The following is an 18,231-nucleotide window of genomic DNA, read 5'->3' as shown; positions in this document are numbered from 1 at the left end:
CTTTCATCTGACTTCTGGATAGCTAAGTGCAGATTATGAATTATTAATCATTAAATAATAATTCAGTAAAAACAATTCTGTGGGGAAATTTATAAAATATGGCTCATGCACTATGCTTTCCAGTGAGTGATCTTAATAGAGTTAAAACCTGAATTTTTTTTTGATAAATGATTAATAGTTAATCTGTCCATTAGACTGCCTTTCTGAAAAATTGAATAGCTAAAGTAAGCTTTTGGCAAGAATTGTATCAAAGTCAACTAGGCTTGGACTCTACCAAATTCCATCTGTATTCATATTTTATATTTAATAAAGTACAAACCATTTCTCTTGGATACCGGTGTAAGAAGTTGACTCAGAATCAATGTGAAGAAAATAGGTATTAAAAAAAGTCTCAAAGTAATTTCAAGCATTTGAGCATGGAAAATATTTATTGAAATAATTATACCAATTATAGACTTCATAAATCATATTTATTCACTACCATTTGCAAGGCATTGAATTTAAGGTTTCTAATTCCATTATCTCATATTTTCACATATTATCTGTATACTTGCCATTTCACTAATGAGAAAACATTGGTAAGTTTCCAGACTTACTATTTATTTCCACTATCATCCTATCAATGAATTGACTACATAGTAGGATTATAAAAACAAATGTTAACGCAGATACATCTGAATCTAAATTTGGATGGCATCAAAAAAGGGTTTTCAAGTTGTGGCTTTTTATGACACATATATTTAATACCTCAGTATGGCTACTCTGCATATCTATATATCAGTGATAGTACAAGTATAATTTACCTACAAATCTGCATCGCTAGAGTAGCTGACAGATTGATGTCATGTGAGACAATCAAGAAGTCCGTTTGATGTAAATGTTGTTAAACTCAAGTATTTTGTAAAACTGAAGATAATTAGTATAACAGGCACTAATTTTGAGAAATGGTGCTGCCCAGAATGATGATTAGATAGATAGATAAATGCACTTTCAGTGTGTAACTCATGACTCACAATGATAATTTACCTGCAACTGAGAAGAAAAGACCAGATAATACAAATAATTACTTTTCCAAGGTTTCTTGGGCCTAAGTGATCTCATGACATTGGACAACCCGATTAAAAGTAGCACTCAAATTTTTCAATTTTTACTTAATGACACAAAAGTAAAGAGAAGTAATACAATTTTGCAAGTGAAGGAGAAAAGCTTTAGCAAAATTCAACAGTTTTCATTCAAAATTAAATAGTTGAGAGAACAATGGCAGCAATGGAACCAGAGCCTTATCCAGTGCTAATTGTGTTTGTTTGTTTTGGTGAAGGAATTATTGATGTCCTCTGGACAGCTTCTGCCAAAAGAACTTCTATAGTCTTAGTTGAAAATTAGTACTTTCCACATATAGGCCTTTTCTTTTTTTATTCTCTGGATGCCCAGATTAAGGATTACTGACAATGAATTTTAATCTATCATGTGGCTTTATTTCCCATGAGAAGATATTATTACTGACATTAAGCATAACCTGAAACATTGACATAATATAAAATCTACTTAAAATCTAATAGATTATTTCAAATCAGAGTAGTTAAATAAAAATAATGGCTACAAAGAAATTTGTGTAAAGTGTGCCAAATCTTTTCACCGTTAAGGTGAGCATTCGCTTTCAATCTTTTAAAATCAAATTTAGACCCTATTTCTTACAGAGCCTTTGGAACATGAGAATGCATATGGATTTGATTTTACTTTATTTTATTTTATTTTATTTTATTTATTTACTTACTTTTGGAGTTTGGGGCACACTCATTGGTGCACAGCAGGGTTTACTCTTGCTTCTGTGATCAAGGATTACTTCTGGTGGGCTTAAGAGACAATATTGGATGCCAGGGATCAAACCCAGGTTTGCCATGTGAAAGGCAAATTCTTTATTTACTGAACTATTTGTCAAGTCCCTTGCTTTTATTTATGAGGAATTTTGAGTGTTGGCAGAGTTTGTCTTTAAGTTAAGCTGATAGTGTGGAATTTGCATCTTCTTTTTTTTTTTTTTTTTTCTTAGTTTTGGATCACAATTGTGCGCTGGGACTACTCCTGGCTCAAAGGTTGCGCTGTGATATGGAGAACCATGAACCGCTGGGGAATTGAACCTAAGTCTACTGCAGGCAAAACAGGTTCTCAGCACATTGAACTTTCAATACTTAATTCTTTAATTTTGTACTTCATTGTTCCTGAAGCATCGTGGTTAGATTTAGAATTAGTTAATTTTGATTACTCTTGCTGCCATACATTTTTGTTGTTTTGCTTTTGGAAGCATTGTAGTTAGATTTAGAATCGGCTAGTTTTGATTATTCTTGCTTCCATACTTTAATGTTTTGATTTTGGTTTGGAGGGCACACCCAGTGGTACTTTGGATTGACTCCAGGCTCAGTGCTCAGGGATCACTCTTGGCAATACTCGGGAAACTAAACAGAGTGCCAAGGGTCAAAACTAAAATGACACAAGCTAGAAAAGCACCTTATAGACTGTTTTATCTTTTGAGGCCCTCCATACACTTTTTTTTGTTTGTTTTTGGTCCACAACCAATGATGCTCAGGGGTTATTTCTGGTTATGCACTCAGAAATCGCTCCTGGCTTTGGGGGACCATATGGGATACAGGGAATTGAACCCAGGTCCATCCTGGATCAGCCTTATGCAAGACGAACACCCTGCCTCTGCGCTCTCACTCTACCCCCCTCCATACACTTTTAACTTCAAATATGTTTTAGATATCTTAAAATTTTAAATACCAGTTAAAATTAGAGTGTAAAAAGCAAACAAGAAAACATAAAATAAAGTGTATGTAAATTTTGTAACCGTGCCCATAAACACAGTTGCCATGTTCTAATTGGCCAGTTCCATAGTGACTCTTTTCTCAGATGAGATGTAAAACTGAGCCACCAAAAACATGGGTACACCAGCCCAAGCAGCAAAACGCTGCCTATCTTGGGATTAGATGGAGGGCTAAATCCCCACTATGCCAAAATTATGCCCGTTGGCCTCCATCACTTGCAATCACCATTATCTTTTTTTTTTTTGACCCCACCCAACACTCACCATTATCTTGATGGTCCTGCCTCATCACTAAATCTCTACAATCCCCTTCAGTGACAACAATCCAACCAAACTCAGGTACACCAGGTTTTTGGATTGATACCACTAAGGCTTTTTGGAGTGAGTGCTGGCACCCTCCTCCCATATCTTCCTTCTTCCAGGAAGCTTGGCAGCTGTAACCATGCCCACAAATGTGATCACCATGTTCAAACCCAACCAACTCCATAGACTCATTCTTTGCTCAAACAAAATGTAATGAGCCATGAAAGATCATGTATACATTGTCCCATGCAGCAAAAAGCTGGCCATCTTGGGAGGAGAGGGCGGGCCAAGCCCTCACCCTACCTAAACCATATCTGCTGTCTCAATCACCCAGAATTACCACCACTCAGAATTCCCCGATGGCCCAGCATCATCACTGACCTTCTACAATTCCCTTCAGGGATATCAATCTGACCAAATTTCAAGTATGCAGGTTTGGGGGCTGATATCACCAGGGCTTTTTGGAAAAATGAAGGCACCCTCTCCTTATTTTTCTTCTTTCAGGAGGGCTGGCAGCCAAGTACACGCCCCTAAAAGTTGTAGCATTAGTAATAGTGCTTTGAATCATTGGACTTCATTTGTTCAATGCTGGCACTGAACCCACACCCGGCAGTGCTCAGGGGTTACTCCTGGCTCTACACTCAGAAATTACTCCTGGCAGGCTAGGGGGACCATATGAGATGCCGGGATTCGAATTACCATTCTTCTGAATGCAAGGCAAATGGCCTACCTCCATGCTATCCCTACGGCCCCAAAATAGTTTTTATAAAAGCTAAAATTAGATGCAGTAAACTTTATCTTGGATGTAACTGATAAGAAAATATATACATAATTATCTTTATAAGGTATGCTATAAAGTTTTTATGCTTCCCGAGCCAAGAAAAAATTTAAATATGTACATAAATATAAAGTATATAATATCCCTAAAAATGCTTAATAATGTATTTTTAATAATGTATACTGTATAGACCTCTGTTCATGACAGTGAGAGGGACTGCACTCTCTCGACTATATATTTGTTATACTATATATAGACTATAGTATATGAGCAAAGTATTGATTCAGAATTAAGGGATAAACAGATATTCCTTTATTTTTGGGAGTTTGGGATACATATATATAAATTATTCCAAAGTAGAAATTTGAAGTTTTATAATGATAAACAGTATGTTTTATAATATAAATACACAAGTACTACTTTAACAACCAAGTTTCTAATTATATTCATAGATATCTGATATGGTCTTTCTTCTGATTCTTAATAACATTTCCTTTGTTATGATTTTATTGTCTAAATAATTGACCCTGTATAATATGTACATAGCATATACAAGATATATGTGCACTGACTTTGTGTAATCTGTAAAAATTTGGGTTAAAATAAAAATATAAGAAATGAAGTTGGGAGAAGTTGGAAGTCAGTCCCTCTAACTCCATAATCATTTAGTGACTTCTACATATGTGTGCATGCCTATATTCACTTAAATGTTGCTTACAGGCAAAAATCACTTAAAGATTCTTGTTGAAAAAATACTGAAAAAATTGAATAAATATTAACAAGTTAATATTTATAATATATCAATATAATATAATGTTAATGAATAAATATTAAATATTATTTCTGACTGAGCAGAAAGTTCCCAGACATCACAAAAGGACCTAGGGGAGAGAATAAGAGCATGTAAAGAGCCTGTGGTTATTCCCATGACAGTATACTTCAAGGGTGGAGAAACCTTGTATCTCTTAAGCCAAGGAACTCCCTTTCTAATTTCCCCCAATATTTATTGTGCCTATGCAAAAAAAAAAAAAGTACAAATTAATTTTTTTGTTATTGTTATTGTTGTTGCTTGTTTTTTTGATGTTGTTTGTTTGTTTGTTTTGAGCTTTGACATGTTTTTTATCTCAGGACCATGGTTATGGTTTGGTTGTTGTTTTTATTGCTGTGGTGCTTTTCGGGTTGTATTTTTTGTTTGTTTTGTTTTGTTTTTTCCTTTTTAGTATTCTTGTTATGTTTTTCTTCCTTTTCTCCTTTCTTCTCTTAAATTGATATTTATAGCCTCTAGAAGGACTCCTCCCATTTTTTTTGCTTGTTTGATTTTTGCCCCCCACCCCATTTTTTTCTTCTTTCCTTCTAACAGAACCATATAAATTGAACCACCGTGTTCTACCTCAGAAATTGGTAGGAGAAATAAGGGAGGGTACCAAGACCAAACAGTTGTATGAACATCAAGTAGAAATAAAAAATGATCAGACTTAAACATCAAATCCAAAGCCAACAACAACAGAATCGATAATCTATCTACAACAAGCTAGATACAGAGGGGACAACTTATACTAGCAGCCCAGGTGACAAAGGAAGGGGATATGGATGCATGCTGGGAACAGGGGTGGAGGGAGGACAACATTGGTGGTGGGAATATCCTTGATTCAATGTCACTATGAACCTAAAATATTACTGTGAAATATTTTTAATTCACTGTGTTAAAAATAAAAATTTCTCAAAAAATAAATATTGAATAAAGTACTGAAAATGCATTTTTAAACAATTTCTTATAATCCATTGCACAGATGTCATAGAGTAAATGTATTTTTAGGCAAATTTAGATTCTATAGCTTACTATGCACCTAAGCTATATATAGGGTTATGTATTTGACCTCCCATTGAAATTTTTTTTGTGGAGCCAACTATAAGCTGAGACATATGTGTATCTCTTTGTTAGAACAGTGAGAACAATACCCTTCAGGCTGTACATTTTATGTTGTTTACCAAAATCCTGTAAAATAATACTGTAAGAATATTCTCTATCACCTACTTCCATTACATTTTGAAGATAAAAGAGGATTTTAGCCACAGATCACTTGTGGTGTTCTATGGAGATCCTATGTGGTGCCAGGAATTGAACCTTTGTCAACCACGTATAAGGCAAATGTTTTTTACATTCTGTGATATCTCTTGATCCCACTGACAATTATATTATTTTTCTTCTACTAAAATATAGTTTTATGGCTTAAATTGATAATGATTGATTACTCCTTCATGATAAGTATAGCAGAATATAAGTCTCTAAATTCTTAGCTCAGTAGGATTTCAATAGGACTGATGCAATTCTTCTCAGAAATATACCTCAAAGTAGGTCACAATTATTGCCTGCTGACCTATTTTATGTGTTAAATATTTATTTGTAAAAGGTCTGATTGAAAAGTAAATACCTGGAAAGACTTAATATTTTGTAAAATGTGACCATGTATTTGAATGAATTTACATGGTCTAGTACCCAATTTACATGGTCTGGTACTAGTTTCCTTCACTAAACCCATTTGTTATATAACTAACTTCTTAGAATCTTCTTGTGTTTATATCTCATCATTTTAATGAAGCTATTACTTTCTTTATTCCAATGTGTTTCTTTCCCCTGAGATTAATTTTTTCCTTAGATAATTTTTGATTTACAGCTTTTGTCCTCACATTGTCAGCAAATGTGTCCTGCCCAGAAGTTAGTCAGTTGAACTGAAACTCCTCCACATGTGTGTCTGACCATAGATTGACCTATTCTGAGTCCCAGTTCTGTGATTTTTGGAGACTGCCTATTTCCTGATTGCTCAACTCTATCCTCTTAGCTCCCTTTTATAGTCCTTGGAGTTCCATTATTGACATATTCTATCTTGTAGAAAGATATTATAAGCAAGTAAATCTCTCCACACTTACATAAATGATTACATAATTTTTAAAATTTGTTTTGGGCCCAAACTGGTGGTGCTCAGGGTTAACTCTTGGGTCTACACATTCAGGGATTATTTTTGAAGGTGCTTGGGGACCAAATAGGATGAGAAAAATCAAACCCAAGTTGGCCATACGCAATGCAAGTAGCCTTCCTGCTATAATATTTCCCAGTCCTTAAATTATATACTTAAATATGCACACAAAATATATTAAAATTTTTATTTATTATAAACTTACATCAACTAGTAATCTTGGTGTCATGGAATACTACAAAGTGGGCCTAGGTCTTAGGCAAGACATGTATACTAGCCTCTTGTCCATCTCCCCTGCATAGTTACTTTTATTTATTTATTTATAATTTTATATTTTGACATTTTAATGGCAAATATATTTTATATAAAAGCTCCAAGTTTTAAAAAATGATTGTTATTATAGGGACTGAGATGGTATAGATGTTAAGGCACTTGCATTTTATTTGCTGACCTTTAATCTCTGACACCACATATGGTTCCCCAGTCACTATTAGGAGTGATCTTTGAGTACAAAAAGCCAAGAGTAAGACCTGCACATTGGGTTGGAGAGCTAGCATGGAGGTAGGGTGTTTGCCTTGCATGCAGAAGGACAGTGGTTCAAATCCCGACATCCCCTGAGCCTGCCAGGAGCGATTTCTGAGTATAGAGCCAGGGGTAACCCCTGAGCGCTGCCGGGTGTGACCCAAAAACCAAAAAAAAAAAAAAAAAAAAAAAAAAAAAGACCTGCACATTGTCAAGTGCAGTCCACCACAAAAAAGCAAACAAACAAACAAAAAAAAACAAAAAAAACCCTGCTCTTTAAGTCTGATAAATAACATGGGATAACAGCAAGGTGTTTGTTTTAATATTCATTTATTAAAATAAAAAATGTAACCTTTGCGGAACATGTATATATAAACTGAAAACAAGCTGCAGTAGTAGATACAAATGTAAGTGCAATGAAAGACAGATTTGTAAACAATTAAGAACCAAGAAATTTTGCTCTTCTATGAAAATTATTACACTTTAAGATCTTCAGAGACTGAAAATAAAATAACCTGCAACACTGGTAGAACTGAATTTTTAGCATTTGTTACATTTCCCAATACCTGAAAATAGTTGTCTTTTATCTAAAGAAAGGATCAGTGTAAGATATTCAGCTACAAAATTGCACAGATAATATACACAAAAGAGACAGAAATCTATAACTAGAGTGTTTATATGTATACATATATATACATATATACATACATACATAAATCAGTAACAAAGTTTCCCTACCAGAACCTTACCATAAATTTACTAATAAAAATGAACAGAGGGATAGGTTTGTGGCCACTAGAATACCAAAGTAAATACAGGTCACGTGGAATAGGATCCCAGTGAGCATCCTGCTATCAATTTTAATAGTATTTAATAATAGTTCATAATGACTATGTTAGTTATAGAAATAATCAATAAAATAAAATTGATAACCATTTATACCATAATATATAACATAATAAAATGTATAAAATAGTAATCAAATAAGATAGATACAGTTAAAATGGCAATAGATTAAACTTGTAAGGAATCTAGAAGTAAAACTAATTCTGCCTTAAATATTTCTACTCAAATCTTCCAAACAACAAAAATTTGGTTCCCTTCCAGTGACTCTGGGAAAGTATTCTAATCCAACATTTGAAACCATTCTATGTCCCAAGTTTATCCAGATGTTCTTAAAACTTGTATTGCTTTATGAATTTGGCTCTGGAAATACTAATTACCTCTCATTACTCCAACAAAATAAGCACATTGTTAAGGAGCCTGTTATTAGAATTGTTTTTCTGGTAGAATTGTTTTTCTAGTTTTTTAGATCCTTGGCCAAGAATTCCTGATCAGTAGTGACATTAGCTCTGAACGAGTGAATGAAATTACCATTTGCCACTTCCTAAAGGATTGCACAGGGGGATTCAGAAATTGGTCTTCAATTTTAGAGTGGAGTTCATGAAGTGACAGACTCTGTTGAGATGAAGATCAGATCTCACATTCTGTTTCAACTGTTTTTTTTTTTTCATAGAATTATGGGGACCAGTTTTACCCCAATGATCTCCCAAAACATCCTCCTCATCTGCAGTCAAATTATTGGATTTCATTAAAAATTTATTTTTGTCTAACTTCCTAGGAGGAACATAAATCATTGATTCCTAAATCTGTGACCAATGAAAGAATTCTGAGATAATTCAAGAATTACCTTAGAAAGTCAAGTATGAACTGTTAGCACCATCTGGCTCTAACTCTGGATTAACTTGAAATGGGCACAAATGTTATATCAATGTAAAAGAGCCTTGGTGGCTGCTTAGATATGATATGTCAAATCTAAAAATCAGGAGAAGACTGGAATAGTGACCATAACAGAATAGAACAGTGATCTCTACATCATATACATTTTCTTCTTTATCTAAAAAGAGGTGAATTGCTAAAGAAAATAATTACAATGGTGATCACCGTTCTGCAATAGATACACAATCTGTTCACCTCTAAGGAAACCTCCTCTCCCTGTTCTAGAATTTTCTCATTTTCTAGATGCCATTTTGAAAATTACCAAATGCACCATATTAGATGAAAAACATCTCAAAAACTTAAAATCAATGAAACAGCTGAGACAGTCACCTTATCCTGTTGTTTCTAGTTCCTTCTAAGGTAACCGACCTGCATTTCCCCTTTATTTTTTTCCTCTTGTTCCAGCATCTACGTTCTCATAGTGAAGTAGCATGACCAGAAATTATGTGTTCTAGGGACAGTTTGACAGAACTATTAATGCTATTCTATTTACTTTTCAAAAACATCCTGAGTTAGATGATAAATGAGTTGGCCACCCAAATCAGTGAACCAATGCTTGGCCTCTCTGTATTTTAGTTCCAAGGGAAGAGGCTATGGAGATAGCATTCTGTTCAACAACTGCAGCTGCATCTTCTTAGAGAAATGAACAACAGGGAAGAAGGAGGGAGCCAGAAGTTAGTGTTGCTTTTCCTCTGTCCTTCCTCCCACGCCCTATTGCTTCTCCTGTTCTTCCGTCTGATTCCCAGAGCAGAGTTTGCCAGTAATGCAATCAGGCTGTAGTTCCAGATTATGCACATAGAGAAGGTTGCTGGCCAGGGCAATCACAGCCTTCTTAATTCTTTTCTTACCATAGGAATTTAAAGCTTAGAATAACTAATTCATAAATCTCTGTTTTCTGGGGAGCTATAAAGAATGGAAAAATAATTTCAATCAAAAAACTGTAAAATGTCTTATTCTATGTCAGATAATATCTACACATTTATTGCCTCATATTATTTACCTAATTTATGTAGGGTACTTTATAGGAGTGTATGTCAAGATCAAGATATATATTTTTCAAATGAAGCAAAAAAAATTGGACTATGGTTCCATAGAAAAATATGTCCAAATATAACTTCACTTTGACATAGAATACATAATAAAGGGCAAATATTCACATACTTTCCAAACTATTATGAAAGTTATATATTTATCAGACAAGAATAATAAACTAAGACCATAGTAACAATGAAATTCAGATAATTGTAAAGAAAAAAATCAATGAGTAATATGAAAGTTGATAAGCAAGTTAACTTCACTATATGCAAAGTAAATAAAATATATTAATTTTTCCTTCATCAAATGTACTAAAGAGACTATAGAAACTACAATAGTGAAATGACTAGGATTAGATTATTTTGTTCACTATAATAATTAACTATATTTGGTGTATATTTTAACTTTCTCACATTCTACAGTGACTAAATTATCTGATGGAAATTATTTTCTCTTAAGGGTCTCTATAATATTTATTTCTTCAGAAATTGGTGTTGGGTTACACCTTTTTTTTGTTTTTGTTTTTGGGCCACACCTGGCAGTGTTCAGGGGTTATTCCTTGCTCTGTGCTCAGAAATCACTCCTGGCAGGCATAGGGGACCATATGGGATGCAGGGGTTCGAACCACCAATGGTCCTGGGTCTGCTGCTTGCAAGGCAAACACCCTACCGCTGTGCTATCTCTCAGGCCCCAGGTTACACCTTATTTTACCTAAAACAAAGTTTATCCCTAGTTTCTTTGTATCTGTTTGTTTACAAATTGGTTTCATCCAAAACAAAGATTGTCTTTTATGTAAACCTGGGCGGGACAGGCTCAGGATAGCTGCCCCACCTTTGGGGTGGTGGTCTCTATACTCAATAAAAATGGTAGTTCTTGCAGGCAGCAGATGCTCCTTACGAGGTAGAAGACTGATAGACTACACGTATTTCACCTTCAGTCTGGTTTAGCTTATTTCATGGCAAACCTGATTTAGACTTGTTCACCTGGGGTTGGAGATACAATATGTGGGGTGATTTTACAAATTGGAACTCAAATCATATAAGATATATTGTTTATTGATTCAAAAATATATTTAATATTTAATTTAAAATATATTTAAGTTGGCTATGAAAAAAGATAATGAAAAAATTAATGACATTTTGAAACAAATGAGTAAAATCAAAACAATTTAAATAGTAAAGCTATTAATACATAATTGAGATACTTCTCAATGAGGCTAAAATTCCCAAAATCTTGGCAGATGGAATATGGATGAAATAGGTATACTAACATAGTTTAGTTGAGAAGTTGAGAGTATAAATACGAGGTTTCAATTTGACAATAGTTTCTAAAACTATTTGACAATAGTTTCTAAAAAAAAAAAAAACCCTTCATTTACTCCTTATCCCATCAGTTGAGTTGTCTATGAATATTCTTATGTAATTTTAAAGTCTAGTAGAATGAATATGTTAATCACAAAATATTTTTATTAAAATCCTAGATTAAATAAAATAATCTACTCTAAGGGATAATACACTAAATTCTAATATGTTGATAACATAGATCTTTATTTAGAAATAAAGAATGAGACAGACACATCATTTCTCAAATAAATTTAGTGAGTAATTTATAACAACAGTTGTAGTGTTGAGAATAAAATGCATTAATGGGCTACATGCAGTGTTATATATACTAGTGCAAGCATAAAAATTTCTCTCTTGAAGTAAAATTTCTATGTTTATAAAGAGACTGGAATGGTGTTGAGAAATTCTGTTAATTTATGGTTAACACTGATATATTGTTTAAGCATACTTCACAGCATATGCATAAGATTAATTCCAGAAATGGAAAGATTGCAAACTGAAGGGTTAATAATAAAGGGCAGATTTTCCAGAATAACACCTGGAGTTCTGCAGCTGTCTCTTCCCTCCATATTCAAAGGACTTAAATTTTCTGCTTTGGGATTATTTTTCCACTCGAGTTGTTTCCTTCCTTCCTGTTTAGATTAGATTATCTGACTCCTACTCCTTTTCTTGTCCGTGGTAGTTTAATTTGCCAATCTTAATTGACTTTTTGTCCTTTGTCTTTGGGTTTGGATTCTGCCTGCAGCTGTATTGTGCTCCCAGGTCAGACTTTTGGCTTTCAATATACTAACTTAATTTGGACTCAAATCATAACTCTGATAATTTCAACCAACACATTCTTAGAATATGCTTCTAGCAGAGCAAAATTGTAAATAAGAAACTCCTTAAAATATGCATTGTCATTTGTTTTGCCTAGTCCTTAAAAAGTGTAACCTAAGTATTATTTAGATTCAAAGACTAGGAAAACAACCTTGACAAATGAACAAGCACCAGCAAAGACTGAAAGAGAAAAATTCTTATATTTCCTCCATATTTGGTAACTTTGGATTTTAGCAATGGGTCATTAAAATAACCAGGAGCTGATATCTTAACAAATATCTTATTTCCAGGGAACAAGATTGCAGGTCACACACATTTAATGGCACCACTTATACTAAAGGAAAGAATTCTGTATAACAGTTTCATATGACACAATCCTAGCATCTGGTTTCAACTTAAAGAAAAAAATAGTTAACCTAAGGAAATCTCAGTGATCTATGAGTGTCTTATAGGATACTGGACCATTAATCTGTGGGAAAGGAATCTAACCAGTGTGATCCATTATGAAATAATGGGGCAGGGAAGAAAGTGTTCCAGGAACATAAAAGAGAACTGCCTTGGTTTTCTGTATGCCCACTTGATCTTCTCTATGGAAACCTCATGGTTCACTAGCAGGGTCTCTTGTTTCTATGGATATTGTAATACCTTCCAAGCTGTGCCTGTCTGGTCCACCAAAACAAGAATATTGGAGAAAGGCCAGAATCTTCCCAGAACGAAATGTTCTTGTGACCCTAGTTCAGCTAGTCAGACTCTTAACTAGAATAGTCTGGCCAGAGGCCATTTAAGAACTCAAGAGGGAGGAATGTAGTGTTGCCCCTGTTAGAGGAATACAAAGGAGAGCTTGTTATCCTTTTAATTTATTTTCCTTCTATGTTGGGGGGGGTGTGTGGGAAGTGGGGGATGTCTGGGAGAGGACCTCCCAAGTATTGCTCAAGGGAGCCTTGGGGACACTCTCACAGCTGGATGGTTCAAAGCACAGGCCAGAGATCTTATTTCAGTTGGACCAAGCAATGCTATTGTCCACCAATAGTGATATTAATGGGGAACATGTTGGGTTGAAACCAGTGGTGTTCAGGGAGACATGTAGTGTCAGGGATCAAACTTGAAAACTAGACAATATTCTAGCCCTTGACTCCAGCCCTTTGAGTTATCTACTGTCCCATATGTATAAAATTCCATATTCATCAGCAGTTTTGAGAACCTTAGGCTTATAGTTTTAGATGCTACAAGGTATGAAGAAAACAATTTCCTTTAAAGTTCCAGAACAAAGTACATGCATACATACAGTAGACTTCTCCATGTTTCTTAGAACTAATTACCTTTGCTCCTGGTCTCTTAGTTTATCTTGTTTTCCAGAATCAATTCCTATCCTAAGAATTAAGTTTTTAAATATACAACCAACACAGAAGCCAAACTTGTTTTCAAATAAAGAAACAACTAGAGAAATGACTTATGATTTATTAACCTGAAACTAGATATATATGGCTAGAGCTAAAATTATAGCCTATCTTCAAAGTCTTAGACCAGATATCTCTTAGAACTCAGAAAATGAGATAATGGTTAACATTACAGGCATAGCTAACCTATAGAATACCTGATAGAATACCTGCCTCACATATGTGGATATGTGGGGCTGTGTGCACAATCCCCACTTGTTCTCTCTCTTTCTCTCTCTCTGTCTCTCTCTCACACAACCCATGCATACAAGTACACCTCCCCACATGCGCGCGTGCATGCACACACACATGTACACACACACACACACACACACACACACACTCACACACACACCATACTCAGGTAGAGTAGAATAAAATGAGACTGGTGTAGAAGGATTCTTGCTGTGGCATTTGAACCAGAAGGTAAGGAATATTCTCTCAATACTATGAATTCAACAGGAGAATACAATTCCCAAATCAGCATCCTTGGTATATTATTTTTCAAGCAAATGCCAAATCTCTTAATCTCAGACTTAAATTAAGTTATCTCCGAGTCTTAATTTTGGCATTTTCCTCCCAGTTTTTGTTGGATGCTAGATAGTCTCTTTGACACCTAGATGTCAGCACAATGAGAGCTGTCCACAGGACTAGTTATCCCCAGCCAGACATAGGCTGAGTCAATCCAGTCAGAGATGCTGTATCTATAATAGGAATGTTTGCTTGCTAGGATAATGAGGCTTCTCCTGTAAGCATAGGATATCCTAAAATTAAACCTAGTCCCTAAATAACAATGATTAAACAAATAAATGGAAATAATTAAATCAGTTGGGGCAAGAGAGTTGAAGGAACAGAAAAATCAACTTTAAAATCCCTTGGATAAAAATTTTCTTCACCTTAAGAGAGTCTCATTTTCAGTATTGCAGTGCTGAACCCTTACTTGTCCTCCTTAGTTTACACTGATAGAAGAGAAGGAAACTAACTCAGGAGCAATGAATTCTCTCCATGCAATGATATGATAGTAGATGACTAGGTATCTGGGAATGAGGTGTATTAGGAAACTTTCTCTGGGCGAAAATTTGAAATTACTTTCATTCTTCATGTACATAGATCAGTAATGATGACACTTAGAAAAATTAACGGGATTTTTCTTTCAACTGTCCTACCAAAGTCTCTTCCACAGCAGAACCTTGACCCTGAGACATAGGCCCAATTCTAAGGAATCCTGTTCACCCTCCTGCTCTTCAAAGGAGACTGATGCATGGCAGGGGGCCAGGGGCCTGTTCATGTCATCTGGTTTTGTTAGTTCCTCTTCCTCAATCTATGTCCAAATTCAGGTTTCCCTCCTACCATTTGATAAATAGCACTGGAAAAGAAGTATTTGTATCCTGAATGCACAAATTAGTAAGTCCCTGTAATCGAGAATATTCATGCTTAAATTTTTATTTTTGTCTTTATTAATGAACAAAAACTTATTTCAAGGATATACAATATATCTGATGATTTTATCCTAAAAGACAACAAATCTTAAAGAAAATATAAAACTAAGTCAAGGAAAAGAATATAGTATATTTTGAGAATAAGCAATGTTTAAATATATGACTCATTTGCCAAAGAACACAATCTAGAGAGGACAGAGATTCATAGTTTAGAACTGACTCTAAACTGTAGAAGTAGAAGAAATTATGCACTTAAAGCAATTTCATGTTCTCTGTTGCTTTGCAAGAGGCTTGTCAAGGACCCTTTTATTTTTATACTGAAACGGTAATCAAAATGAGAGCTAGAATAGAGAAGTGGACAAAAACAGTGAAACTGCTTATACAAGCAACAGTTATATATAGTACCTTTACAAACTCTTTTATGTAATCTTTGTCACTTATACTTTACCAGGATATGTATGTTTTTTGGTGAATTGCTCACAAATAGAAAACAATTTAATCAGAAGTTAAATAATTTGCTTCATTTTCATGAAAAGAGAAATAAAATTTGATTATTCTAAATACTTAAAGCTTCTTCACTGAACTTCTAGCTCATTATTGATTATCATGTTAGTGTCATCAAGTTACTTTTTGTGGGCCTTAACATTTCTACTTGTAAAACACAGAGCTGGATTACAGAAACTTTAAATTGAGCTGCTCACAGCAGATATGGTACCTAGCACCTGATCTACTGCAGTCCACCTTCCTTCCAATTTGCCATAAATTGCTTTCCTGAATAGATGAAATATATTCTATCAAAAGTACTACCTATGCTTTTCCTACTATAAAGAATTTTTCTGGCCAGTATCCAAACTTGAGTCTATCCTCTTCACTTAAAAAAACATCAGTGAAATGTTTAGCATGCCTTCATCATGTGCCCTACCGATCAATGTTAGAAGCATCATGTAATCATAGCCACAATAAATCTCATTTTTAAAGAAGACCTACAGAAAGCATGCATTTAACAAAGATCTGCCTTTAACAAAGCCAAATAAAGAAAATAAATAACAACAGCATACCTGTTGAAGGAGATAAAGCCAAGAAGCCCAGCTATTTGGACTGAGAACAACATTTTCATCACATCGTGCCTCTGATTTTATATTGAGGGTGTTTACAAGAAATGCAACATTTTTTAAATCACCAGACAAAATTTCTAGGAAGTAGGCTCCATCATGCATAAACTTTTATTCCTGGAGGTTTGTCGTTGTGTCACGTAATCTAACAGTCATTACCGTACAACGTTTCCAGCAATTTTATACTAACAGAGCATCATGGCTTCAGGAGCTTACCTGATGGAATGAGAAAACTGAGCTTGATCATGCATAGGTCAGAGCAAGCATCACAGACCACTGCTACTCCAGAAGTAGCTCTTAGTTCATGGTCAGAATCCTAATCGCCTTCTGGGAACCCTAAAACCATATTGGGCAGACCAGGTGTGGGAAAGACTGCTAGCCAATCTATGGCTGCTCACACCATCCTAGGATTGGATGCAGAGCAAGAAAAGGATACTTACTACTTGCCATCATGGGAAGGGTCTCCAGCCCCTGCAAGAACCCTGAGAAACAGGGCTCCTTGGAGACCTTTTCTCTTCCTGAGCTTCTTTCTTTGCAGATCTCTCTGGTTGCTTAGGAGGTGTTGCTAGGCTGGTGTGTGTCTTCACCAGTTAATCCCACCCAAAGCAGGGCGGCTAGGCAAAAAAACGCACCCCACTGTCTTGCCTTCTAGAAACCGTGGCCATGGGAGGCTGCCCGGACACTGACCGGGAGACCCCTTCTTGCCAGATGCGCAGTGGAGCCGCGCCCGCTGCTTGCAAGTTGTTTTTGTGAGCTTCCCTCTTCACCCCCTCTCCGGTCTCCCAGCTGCGCCACCCTCTCCCCCAGCATCTCCCGGCCAGGGCGAGACTTCAACGTCCAGACCAGGCGTGGGCGGGGTGATGTTGACAGAGACCAGCCGCTGCCGGGGCTGCAGCAGAGGGAGCAGAGGCAGCTGCCGGGGAAAGAAAGAGACCCGAGAAGCCCTAATCGTGAGGAGGGGGCGTAGGGAAAGGTCTGGCAGATAGTGTAAGAGAGGAAGAGGAAGAAAGGTAGGGGTGTAGTTAAGCAATAAAGGGCAAAGAGCTGCCATCCTTTGTGGAAGTAGGAGTGGATGGTCGTTTAGAGCAAATTCTGCTTTACCTCCAGCATTAAAATTTGGACAGGTGTGTGTGTGTGTGTGTGTGTGTGTGTGTGTGTGTGTGTGTGTGTGTGTGTGTGTGTGTATGTGAAGCTGAGCAAATTCTGCTTTACCTCCAGCATTAAAATCTGGACAGGTGTGTGTGTGTGTGTGTGTGTGTGTGTGTGTGTGTGTGTGTGTTGTGTGTGTATGTGAAGCTGTGTAAGAACGACTGGAACTACTGATTTCATTTCCACACTACTGATATGAAACACAAGAAACAGCCATCAATGATGTATTTTCTGATTCACAGCGGTGTAGTTTTGGGAAAGTGAAAAGGTGCTGGACTTACTTTCTCAAAGGGAATTTGGAAAATTTATCCCAAACTCTATCTTGTTCGGAAAACGTAAATTTCATTATAAAAGATTTCTGCATTCCATTCGACTAGAGAAAAAGATACATGTATATTTATAAGATTCCAATTTTATATTTCAAGGTATAGAACACAGGGAGAAAGCGAAGCTATTTAATGTTGTTTAAGACAACTATTTTAGGGACCAGATGGCTTCACTGATAGTTCACAGAATAGTTTTGCATAGATTTTCTTTGCTTAAATTACGTATTGTTTTGAAAACTTTGTAAAGCATAAATACAAATATGAAAGAGTATAATAAACTATGTCTGCTGCTCAATATCGTCAATATGTAGACAACTTTATCTTATGGTCTATTCATACCCACTTTCCCATTTTGATTAATTTAAAAGTAGTCTAGACATCATATGATTTTATCCAA

General features: G+C 35.5%; 1 protein-coding gene across 1 annotated transcript in view; it reads right to left on the bottom strand.

Moving 5' to 3' along the window:
- Positions 1-17,138, bottom strand: part of SCN7A (sodium voltage-gated channel alpha subunit 7) — an 83,552-nt gene extending 66,414 nt beyond the window's left edge. Inside the window, exon 1 of the mRNA XM_049773378.1 lies at positions 16,800-17,138. Coding sequence (XP_049629335.1) covers positions 16,800-16,812 — 13 coding nt within the window. The 5' untranslated portion in view covers positions 16,813-17,138. The remainder of the gene's footprint in view (positions 1-16,799) is intronic.
- Between the last annotated feature and the right edge of the window lie 1,093 nt (positions 17,139-18,231).

The sequence above is a fragment of the Suncus etruscus genome, chromosome 5 (assembly GCF_024139225.1).
Source record: "Suncus etruscus isolate mSunEtr1 chromosome 5, mSunEtr1.pri.cur, whole genome shotgun sequence".
Classification (NCBI taxonomy): Eukaryota; Metazoa; Chordata; class Mammalia; order Eulipotyphla; family Soricidae; genus Suncus; species Suncus etruscus.
This window is presented reverse-complemented; position numbering and strand designations above follow the sequence as displayed.